At 41.8% G+C, this 12,444-nt stretch overlaps 1 protein-coding gene across 1 annotated transcript in view; it reads left to right on the plus strand.

Moving 5' to 3' along the window:
* Positions 1 to 12,444, plus strand: part of CSMD1 (CUB and Sushi multiple domains 1) — a 4,035,193-nt gene that overhangs the window by 2,388,785 nt on the left and 1,633,964 nt on the right. Inside the window, 1 exon segment of the mRNA XM_029596871.1 lies at positions 6,135 to 6,247. Within this exon segment, the coding sequence (XP_029452731.1) occupies positions 6,135 to 6,247 (113 nt within the window).

Consider the following 12,444-nt stretch of genomic DNA (forward strand, 5'->3'; position numbering starts at 1 on the left):
TGGACGGACTGGCTCGGTGACTCTTTTACCCTTTCCTCCTCCTGTGTGTAACTGTCCGGCAGTCCCTAATCCCTCCCCCTTCCCCAGTGGCGGAGGAACAAGCTGAGCCGTTTCTCGGAGCACGTTGCCGTGGCTCAGTCTGGTTTAATTTTGCAATGTGGATTAACTCTGCTCCGGCCGTCCCAACTCCCTCCCCCCCTTCCCCGGCGGTGGATGGACTGGCTTGGCGACTCTTTTACCCTTTCCTCCTCCTGTGTGTAACTGTCCGGCAGTCCCTTCCCCCTTCCCCAGCGGCAGAGGAACTGGCTGAGCCATTTCTCGGAGCGGCGACTCTGCCCTTTTCTCCTCTCCTCTGTGACAGCCAGCACATAGCGCAGAGCTCTATGGTTCGCACATACGCGGTAGAGCTGCTCTCTACTGCGCATTTGCGGTCCGTTGGTCAGAGCTCATTTATATTGTAGATAGCATGTGTTGCTTTTATGTCCAACAGATGGCGCTGTGTTTCCCAAAAAGCATGTTTTTACCTGTCACAGGTGTGACATCTATATAATATAGGTATATAAAAACACGCGCATATTCGAATGCAATGCTGTCTCAAAATTTCCAAGCAATCAGTGAAGAACTTTCAGAGATTTAAGATTTTGAACAATGAACATTTACATTTTTATTTATATAGATTTATTTTTATATACCGATATTCGTGGAACATTGGGGCTTGCACATTTGTAGTTGCTTGCATATATGAGTATGGACAAAGATAGATCAGAAAATGGACCTTTGATTCATAACACTACTCTTTCACTTTATATTTCAAATATTTAATTTATGATGGTTCTACAAATTTAATTTTATTTAATCAAACTTGACTTATTATATTTAGGGTTTTGCTGTTATAGCTATTTCTTAGTTTCCTGAGATACTAAACAGTGCACTGGACAGATTTATTTGGTTTACATAAATGCCCAAAATAGAACTGTCAAAATACAAATTATAGAAAAAGAAGAAAGTTGCATAAAATAGATTTTCTAGATTTTAACATATTTAATGCTGGTATGAAACAGATCTGAATATTTACATTTGAGTATTCAAGAATTTAATATTATAGAAATATAAAATGTGAAAAAATACAATGAGGATGACATTAAATTTTAATGTGAAACTGAATACTTACATACAGTAATATTCAATCATGTTTACAGTGGAAGAAAGATCAGTGTGAATGTATTTTTCCTTCAGCAATTTTTTTAACATTGCTGTTCATCAATGGAGTCTTACTATAACTTGGCCAATAACTCAATACCACTGTTAAATATTCAGGACAAAAATGAACAAAGTTACCAAATGGAGAAGCAAATCTGACATGGTGCTTTTTTTTTTCTAAAGTGTTTTGTAGAAGCAAACATTTCCCACTGCAAGGCTGATTTATTTTGATTGAAACCAACAGCCACCCTTTGGAAACCCACCTTGGAAGTGATGTTTACACTTCACACATCATTTCTATGCTGCTGCTTTATTCTCCTGGATTGATTTTTCTGACCTTTGTTATATGGTAAAGCAGTAATTAAAATTAGAGTGGGAGTAATGCCTATGCTTGAAAATAACAATTAGACTATGACTCTATCTTTTTTAATGTTTATTCTCCCTATTTTGGAATTCTTTGAATTTAAATGGTAACCAGCAGATATTGCATTAAAAGTACAATGCACTAGATTACTAATATATGGTTGTATTTTCTAGCTTATGAACATTGAAGATCTTATTAACTTCAACCTCACTAGCTTCCTCCTTTTGCACGTTACTTTCTGTTTCAGCAGATTTTGCCCTAGATTCATCATAAATATAGCGGAATGATGATCCATGAAGAAAAAAGAAGTGGGGCGATAGTGTGCAGCTGGCAACATCATAGTGGTACGTTTCTTCCCACTGTGTTTGTGGCCACGCCTCACACTATCGCTCCCATAGCGCCAATAGAAAAGGTGGTGTCAAATCTGGCGTTACTGCCAGCGATAATGTCCTGTAAGTTTTACTTATTTTTGGACCCCATGTTGCTGTATTGATGACTTCTCCCATGGGGAGGGGCCCCATGGGGAAAATACAGCAATAGACTGACTCTTCAGTAATGACCACAGAGAGAATTGAAGCTTTATTATACAGCAGTTGGCAAGACCCGAGAAGCGGGCTGCATTCCTCAGCCAGTAGAGTAGGTCTCTGATGATTAGTTCAGTCCAGGCACGGAGTTGTATCAAGTGCAGAGATGGTCTCACCAGAAGCTGGAAGTGAAGGGTCCGGTAGTGGTCCGCGAGGCGGAATAGGCCGAGAACCCAGTCACAGATGACGTAGTCAGCAATGATAGATCCAATAGTGGTCTGCGGAGTGGGGTATGCTGAAAATCTATTCTGTGGTGAGACAAGGCAGAGAGACTGAAGAGAGAAGGTACTCATAAAGGCTGGTAGTTGCTGGAGAGATGGCCTCCACAGATCGGAGGTAGAGATGATGCAAGGCCCGGAGTGCCGGAGCCAAGATATCCTCTGTAGATGCAGGTTAACCCAGGAGGAAGGCAGGCGAGTGCAAGGCCCTGGGGAGTATGTACCTAGGATCCTGATGAGCTGGGAAACCTGGAGAGTAAATAGGAGCGAAGCAAGACCCCCAAGGAGCGGGTGCCTTGAGCGTCCTTGCTGGAACAGCGAAACCCTGGAGGGTAGGTAGGAGCGATTAAGGCACCCGAGGAGTGGGTACCTAGAACACGCTAGTGTAGCCAGCATAACTCCGGAGGGTTTGTAGGAGTGAGTACTCAGAGCGGGTGTCTCTGAAGGAAGTCAAAATTAGCTGGAGTGGAATTCTTGCTAACTTGTAGCTGGATCGGAGATCGGAGGCTAAGTACCTGGAGGTAGTGATGTCATGCGGTGGGGACACTCACGAGGTTCCCGACATGACATATTCCAAAGAAAAGGTGGCACAGGCTCACATGCCCTAAGTGACCTCAGTAAAAGAATGGTGAACCAATCGCCCATGCCGGTCCGGGGATGCCAGAGAGGTCGGCAGAGAGAGGAGGAGGCAGCCATCTTGCCCAGAGGAGAGGAAAGAGAAAGAAAAGAGGTGAGACAGAGAGGGTGCAGCCGTCTGTGACCAACGTGCGCAACATGTCCAAAACAATATCATCATTAACCTAACTCAATCTCCCCCTAACTCCACCCCTTTCCCTCATTTTAATTTTATTGTCGTGTTCTAGTAGTTATTGCATGCATTAGGGCATTATCGCCTGCGATAACGCCCTAACACGCACAATAAAGCCACATCACAATTTGATATATGACCCCCTTAGTCCTTAATTAGAGATACAGATTATAGAAGGAAACATGCTACATAGAAAGCCAACTTTGAAAATGACTCTGGATGTTACACAACACAAATTACATCTTCCTGGTCATAATGAAGGCATTTGCTCAGTGCTGGGGGTGCTCAAGCATGCACTGCACCCACAGAGCTGGCACTTACAAGAACACAAGTAGTGCCATGCCAGGTCAGAGCAAAGGCCATTGAGCCCAACATCAGCATCCTCTCTCCAACAGAGACCCAGCCCAAAGTAGATCCAGTTTCTTGTTGCTCACTCCCAGTAACAAGTACTAGGTTTCTCAGAGTCACCTAGTTTATAACCGTTTATGTACATTTCCTCCATGAATTTACAAAACTCTATTTGAACCCAGCTATGTTACTTGCTCCAGCAACAAATACCACAACTTAAATTTGTTTTAATTCTACCTGTTAGTTTCAAGGAGTGTCCCTTATGTCCTATAAGAAAGCATTAGAAAGGCAAAAAATACATATAGTTGTAAATTGAAATCAACAGTTTAAAGTCACTAGTAGATACCTCAAATTTTCTGATGTGTTTATGATTATTCACACATTCAATTAGATATTTATGAACCTTGTAATCAACAGAGACATAAAATAATCCTATTTTTGTAGCATTGCTAATTGTTACAGTTGTTATAGGATTAGAATTGTTCCTTACCATTTTAATGATCATTCCTAATTAGTTTTATACAGATAAATGGAATTAGCTTTATATAGTTAAATTAGATGATTTTTTTTTATTTCTGCCCTACTATATATATGTAATTTACCTTTTACTGCCATTGTTTCTCCCTTTTATTTTTGCATGAAGTGAGGAGAATTTGTTTTCTGATCTTGTGCATAAATATAGTAGTTTTATTTAGATTGTGCATGGAAAGGCAACAAAAATCTTTTTGTAGATATCTTTGGCTCACTAAAAGGTGAATTTTAAAAGCCTGGAGCGCACAAAATTGGGAGATGCGGGCACATGTAGGGCTTACACATGCCTACCGTATTTATAAAGCCTTCTACATATGCGTGGATCTCCCATTGTGTGCACATCTCACGCAGAATCAAAAATGAGCGTGGCGTGGGATTGGTGTGGGCAGGGCATGAGTGTTCCAGGGCAGGGCCAAGAGACATGCACACAAATACTTACGCACCTGGGTACACACCCAGGTTTATTACCGTGTAACTTCTGTTATGGAGGAGCTGTAAGTGTAAAAACAACAAACATTTCTGAGGGGCTTAAAGAGTCTAGCTTTACTCTGTGTAAACTTGTGGAAGAATTTGTGAAACTAGTCTTGGCGTGGATGAGTGCTGGTAATAAAATTTCCTTACTCTTATGGCCGAAATCTGATTTGCACAGTTGGGCACGCTTGCTTGCAAAATTAGGCGCATACATACACGCCAAGGCTATTTATAACATTCACGCGTATGTGCATGTTCATTATAAAATTGCCATGTCCCTGGATGCGTACCAAAGTACACGCATCAATGTGTGCTCACACACCTCTTTGAAAGTTATGGCCCTGTTTAGTTTTTTAACCTATTCTTCTGGGCGTCAAATTGTTTGAAATTGCATTGGGACTTGACCATGGCATAAGTCAGTGATAGGCAGCTCCGCTCTCCAAGTGCCACAAACAAGTCTGGTTATCAGGATATTCACAATGAATGTGCATGAGATATATTTGCATGCACTGTCTTTATTGTATGCAAATATATGTCAAGCATATGCATTGTCGATATCCTGAAAACCAGAACTATTTGTGGCACTCAAGGACATGAGTCGCTGATCCCTGACATAATTTGTAGTTTATTACGGTGTGTTGTGCCTTGATTAAGTTTACTGGAATGATTATATTGAGCACTTCAAGTCACATTTACTCTTGGTGAAGCTCTTGTTTAAAAAAATTCTAATATATTTGTTCTCTGCACTAAATTTGCTTTGAATTCTGAAGCAATTTACATATATTTATTTTAACAGTTATGAAACTTTACAAATCCCTTCCATTTTGTGCAAATGTTAAAATTCTATAGAGCTTCTAGTACTGAAAATGAAATATGGCAGTTTCTCAGAATTTTCCTGTATGCTTTTTGGCAATAAATAATAGTGGTGCCAGTGGTATCTCATAACAATGTAGTAGTACAATACACAAGAGAGTATTTTTGCTTTATAATTAAAAATAATAACCATCACTGATATTCTGCATGACACTGAGTACAACATTTCAGCAAAATATTTATAAAACAACAGATGTTTTGATTCCAGGGTCAAAATCTTCATCAGGGTGAAATTTTAGAAAACAAAAGGAATAAAAATGTCAGTGTCCTTCCATTTTTCCCCCATGGTATCCCAAAGTGGTATTTGTCATCTTAATGCATTGATGAACATGCTGATAATATAAGATCATTTGTCTCAAGTCCTGCTCGCCAGCATCTGATCCAGTAAGGATTGTGACTATAGAAAGCTAATTACAGAAGAGATTGTTAATATACAAACAAATATGTTAATGATGTATGAAAGGATGCAGATTAATATGTATATTTCCAAATCCACAAAAGTTCCAGTTATGCATCTATATGATTAGATAAGGGCTGATAACTACAAGATTAGAGTTTAAATCTGTTTTCCCACTAACACATATTGTGCTCTGGGCAATCATTTTATCCTCTGTTGCCTCAGGTGCACATTTAGATCGTGAAATCTTTTGGGAAAGATATGCACTATTTTGTAATTTGTTGTAAATCACCATGGATAAAATGAGAAAATAAATAATAATTATTACTGTTACATTCAGGCTCACTGGATCTAGTGTCCCTGACCTTATTGTGAGTATGAGCAATCAGATGTGGCTCCATTTACAATCTGATGACAGCATTGGCTCACCAGGATTCAAAGCTGTTTATCAAGGTAGGACCCATTCAGTTCATTTTCTTAATTCAAAAGCTTGGATGATTATATGTATATCAAAATAATAAAATGAAGGGGCCTATTTACTAAAGTATTTCAATGCAATAACATGTATCAAACATTTGCCTTTGAAAACACAGGCAGTTAATACAAATTACGCTGCATTAATGTGCTTGTGCTAACAGTGTTCCAGCATAATGTAAATAACATTTAAATGGACTGTGTAGCATGCAAATCTGTGCTAAGCAGCTTAATAAAATTCATATGCAATTAGTGAAAATCATGCTAATAAAGGTGATTTGCATTTAATTGCTGGGACTGCCAAAATGTAAAAGGTGCAGATGACTATTTGAAGGGTTGCTTACTAGGTTAACACACCTACTGAGTTGACTCCCCCATACCAAAGCGAAGAGCTCCCATGGTTGATCCAATCACCCTATTGTTTACCCCTCCTAAATACTCAAGGTAAGACTCATATGGGCCAATGTCCCACATCCTACTAGCACCCCCTATTGTCTACCCCATTAAATGATCCTCAAATGAAGATGGTAATACAGGTGAATGCCATTTTGTCCATTGGAGCATTCAAGGATTGATCTGTGGAAGGCCCACTTTGAACAGTTAGGGGAGTGGAAGAATATGTCCACCAGGGCCCTTATTTGGAGAGTTGACCAGGTGGTCAAAGTCAAATTCTCCATTAGAAAAATCTGCTGTTAATGACAAATTTACTAAGTCCCCACAATATTCATATTACTATAGATCATTAATGCACATTAACTGATTATTTTAACACACTTTAGAAAATGGTCCCCTAAGTCTCCTTTGTTTTTGCTAGTTGACGGAGTAATGCTTTTTTTTTTCATACTGGAGCACAATGTTGTGGCAATTTTCACAGTAGGTACAAGGCTTGCAGACACATTATCAAAGGAAAACATCATGCAGAGTTCACTTTGAAAATGTGAGGCCTGCTGGCATCAAAGGTACTTTAGAACCCATGGACTTTGCAACTGTTATGAAGCTGGAACAAAGACAAATTCTTAAACCTTGCATGGGGATTTCAAATTTAAATCCCTGTGTGTTGTCTGCTGGTTCCACCCTCCCCTCATCCCAGGCCCTGTCCCCTTTGCAGCATAGATCAACAATACCTGTACCAAGAAACAGAATGGATGCGTCTACCCACAGAAGGGGAGGGTAATTTTCAGCCCCCAATTATACCCAATTAATTGCTTATTTAACCAGGTAAATTCTTTAGCATATTCTCCTTCCCAAGAACAGTTAAAGGAAACATAATACATTCCTCAAAAAAATCAAAGGTTAATATTTTCTTGAAGTCACTGTTAGCTTAAAATTAAAGCTTTCTGCTTCCATGGAACAGTATGGCATAAAAACAAAACTTTTATAAATCAACAATTAAACAGTTATAATATGAAGTCAAATTCTAATACGAACCACTCAGAGGACCTCAGAATTAAGCTTTGGTTTTCCTGTAGTTCTTTCTCATCATTTTAATATGAAATACAGGATTCATAGCGTGTACATACTGAATATATACTATAGATTATAATGTTATATAATCTATATTGCAATCATAAAATCTATTTACTGCTTCAGTGATGTAGAGATGCTTATTTCAGGAGTAACTTCAGAATCAGACTAAGAATGTAAGATATGAAGATAATGCTTTTACCCTAGTTGATTAAAAAATTGCAGTCTGTCCTATGGAAGCTTCTACCCTCCAAGCTGGAAATGTAACCAAAATACTTGCAATTATTTCTGTGAGTGAACATAGACTAGCTTATGTACAATATACAATTAGAATGCAGTATGTAATGTCTTGATGGATGAATATTTCCACAAGTAGATTAATCTTTTTCTCCCATGGCTTGAAATGTATGGGAATGGAGGGTTTTTTCCCTAGTTACCTTAGCTTTTTAGCAATAAAAGTGTTCACTGGCTTTATTGACTTCAACTGAGATAATGGCAGGATACCATGACAATCTGGACAAAGATACTAGATCTTATGGATTGCTGTAATATATATAAGAAAATGACAGACACTAAATGTACACTTTCAGAATGATGGAGTGAAGAATTCTTTTTATGTTTCTCGCTATGAGAAGGCCAAATATGTATTAAAAAAAAAAAAAAAAACTTAGGATCTTTGGTTTTTAAATATAGATTGAAAACAATGGGGCGGATTTTCAGAGCCCTGCTCGCGTAAATCCGCCCAAAACCGGGCGGATTTACGCGAGCAGGGCCCTGCGCGCCGGGAAGCCTATTTTACATAGGCCTCCCGGCGCGCGCAGAGCCCCGGGACTCGCGTAAGTCCCGGGGTTCTCGGAGGGGGGCGTGTCGGGGGGCGGTCCCGGTCGTCGCGGCGTTTCGGGGGCGTGTCGGCAGCGTTTTGGGGGCGGGTACGGGGGCGTGGCTACGGCCCGGGGGCGTGGCCGCGCCCTCCGTACCCGCCCCCAGGTCGCGGCCCGGCGCGCAGGAGTCCCGCTCGCGCGCGGGGATTTACGCCTCCCTCCGGGAGGCGTAAATCCCCCGACAAAGGTAGGATGGGGGTTTAGACAGGGCCGGGCGGGTGGGTTAGGTAGGGGAAGGGAGGGGAAGGTGAGGGGAGGGCAAAGGAAAGTTCCCTTCTAGGCCGCTCCGATTTCGGAGCGGCCTAGGAGGGAACGGGGGTAGGCTGCGCGGCTCGGCGCGCGCAGGCTATAAGAAATCGATAGCCTTGCGCGCGCCGATCCAGGATTTTAGCCGATACGCGCGACTACGCGCGTATCTACTAAAATCCAGCGTACTTTTGTTTGCGCCTGGAGCGCAAACAAAAGTAGGCTATTCGCGCTCGTCTGAAAATCTACCCCAATGCTTTTAGCAATACTTTTGTAGAGGTCCAATATTCTTTCAAATTGAATCTTTCCCTTACAATGAACTACATCATAAGAAATAACTGCAGGTATTAATATCCTATTTATCAAGTAGTAATAATGGCTATTTTCTTCTTTAGTTATTTTATTCACGCTGGGGTGAGATTTTATAAATTTACGCGTGTGCGTACTTTTGTTCGTGTACCAGGCGTGAACAAAAGTATGCTGGATTTTATAAGATACGCGCGTAGCCACGCGTATCTTATAAAATCCGGGGTCGGCACGCGCAAGGGGGTGCACATTTGTGCAACCTGTGCGTGCCAAGCCCGGCGCACGCTGCCTGTTCCCTCCCCTCCCTTCCCCTCCCTTCCCCTACCTAACCCACCCCCCCGGCCCTATTTAAACCCCCCCTACCTTTGTTGGCAGATTTACGCCTGCCGGAAGCAGGCATAAATCTGCGCGCACCAGCGGGCTGCTGGCGCTCCATCACCCGACCCGGGGGCTGGTTCGGAGGCGTCGACCACGCTCCCGGGCCGGCGCCATGCCCATGGACCCACCCCGAACCGCCCCTGACCCCGGATACGCCCCTTGACATGCCCCCTCCCCGCCCTTTTTACGAAGCCCTGGGACTTATGCATGTCCCGGGGCTATGTGCGTGCCAGCGGCCTATGCAAAATAGGCACGCCGGCACGCAAATGCCCTGCGCAAGTAAATCCGGCCGGATTTACATGCGCAGGGCTTTTAAAATCCGGCCCATTATGAACAAGAAGCAGTACTGACTTTGACTTGTTGATTTCTAACAGGAACATTCACATCTTGTTAACAAATGTCTCTAATAGTTATTTAAAATACCTATATAGTACATCAACATAACTTTAGAGTGAATTACAGTGTTTTTTTACATCCTAGCATGTTTATCATTAAAAGGAGTTCAGATTCATTGTATAAACCAACTAAGATGACCAGATCTGTCATAGATAATTTAAATCACAGGAAGCAAGATGGCTGACAAAAAAATACTACTGAACGCTGCTCTGAGTCCGCGCTTCTTAAGAATTCTATTTTTCCTCTTGAGACATAAAAATGCTGCACAAAAGGAAAGGCAAAATTAGGGTCTACCCTCCCGACCCTACGAGCCTTTCGGAACAGCGATTAATATCGCATAGGGATGTGAATCGTTTTAGGACGATTAAAATTATCGTCCGATAATTTTAATATCATCTTAAACCGTTATGGAACACAATACAATAGAGATTCTAACGATTTATCGTTATAAATCGTTAGAATCGTGAGCCGGCACACTAAAACCCCCTAAAACCCACCCCCGACCCTTTAAATTAAATCCCCCACCCTCCCCTCGCTGGACTGCAGGCGGTCGCTGAACGACCCTCGCTGGACTGCAGGCGGTCGCTGAACGACCTCCTGCAGTCCATTTTACATGCATAAAACTGAGTTTTATGCATGTAAAATGCTATGTACATCTGACCCTTAAAACTTTACAAGTTGTATAATTAAGATAGATTAATTTCTGTAAAACATCTGTGCCTATTTTAAAATGTCATGAAAGAGGGACAGAAAGGGTGTCTTATATTTATATATATTTAATTATTTTCTATACTGACGTTCTTGACGCTAGTCATATCACATCAGTTTACATCGAACATGGGTGAGTTACATCGAACAGGGGGTAATAATGTTAACTTAATCATTAAGCAGGGGGAGAATTAACAAGGGAAGGGAGAAATTACAACAAACAGGGGGACAATAACATTAATATAGTCATTAAGCATTGAGCAGGGGGGGTTAACAAGGGAAAAGGGTTATAAGAGCACGGCAGAAATGGGAAGTAGGGGAGTGGAAGGAAGGAACAACTAAGTAACAAAGGTTACAAGCTTGATATACTTATGCAATAATTACCGTAAAGGAGGGAGGCTAGAGCTAGGGAGATAGGAAGGGTGGGGTAGAGTGAGAGGGAGGAGCACAGGAATGATAATAATTAGAGCAATAGACGATAACTACATTGTGATTCAATGAGTGAAAGTACCGCAAACATCTTAAGGAAAGGCTTGTTTGAATAGCCAGGTCTTAAGTTTTTTCTTAAAGGTCAGAGGGCAGTGTTCCTGGCGTAGATCTGGAGGTAAGGCGTTCCACTGAGATGGTCCAGCTCTGGAAAAGGCACGTTTCATTGTGGAGGCGTGAAGGGTGGATTTGGTAGGGGGAGCGTGGAGGGTATCTTTATAGGCAGCTCTAACTGGTCTATTAGAGGTGTGGAGAAGAAGCGGGATTTTTAGCTCGAGTGAGTGATGATTATGGATAAGAACATAAGAACATAAGAAAATGCCATACTGGGTCAGACCAAGGGTCCATCAAGCCCAGCATCCTGTTTCCAACAGTGGCCAATCCAGGCCATAAGAACCTGGCAAGTACCCAAAAACTAAGTCTATTCCATGTAACCATTGCTAAGGGCAGTGGCTATTCTCTAAGTGAACTTAATAGTTCTTGTGGATAATAGTAAGGGATTTATGAAGGATTCTGAAGCTTATGGGAAGCCAATGGAGATTCCTGAGGATGGGCATGATATGATCTCCTTGGCTAGAATTGGTTAGGATCCTGGCGGCGGCATTCTGGAGCATCTGCAGAGGTTTAGTGGTAGTTGCAGGGAGGCCAAGGAGGAGGGAGTTGGAGTAGTCAATTTTAGAGAGTAGGGTAGCTTGGAGGACCGTCTGAAAATCATATAAATGGAAGAGGGGTCTGAGCTTTTTCAGAATTTGTAATTTATAGAGGCATTCTTTTGTTGTGGTGTTGACAAATGTTTTTAAGTTCAGTTGGTTGTCCAGTATAACGCCAAGGTCTCTCACTTGGGCTGCTGTGGCATTTGAGGGGTTGAGGTGAGAAAGGTTATTGTCATTGGGAGAGATGAGGAGGAGTTCAGTTTTGGCTGTGTTGAGGACTAGGTTGAGACTGGAGAGGAGGAGGTTGATGGAGTGCAGACAGCTGTTCCAGAAGTTGAGAGTTTTGGAGATGGATTCTTTTATGGGAATCAGTATCTGCACGTCATCGGCGTATATGAAATGGGTTAATTTTAGATTTGCTAAGAGCTGGCAGAGGGGTAGGAGATATATGTTAAAGAGAGTAGGGGAGAGGGATGATCCCTGAGGTACTCCAAGTGTTGAGCTGATGGGAGGGGATTCTTTGTTGCTTATTCTGACCTTGTAGTTTCTATTGCAAAGGAAGGATTTAAACCATCTGAGGACTGTTCCTGAGATACCAATGTCTAAGGGGTGGTTAATGAGGATGGAATGATTCACAGTGTCAAACACAGCGGAGATA

Source organism: Rhinatrema bivittatum, chromosome 3 (genome assembly GCF_901001135.1).
Source record: "Rhinatrema bivittatum chromosome 3, aRhiBiv1.1, whole genome shotgun sequence".
Taxonomy (NCBI): Eukaryota; Metazoa; Chordata; class Amphibia; order Gymnophiona; family Rhinatrematidae; genus Rhinatrema; species Rhinatrema bivittatum.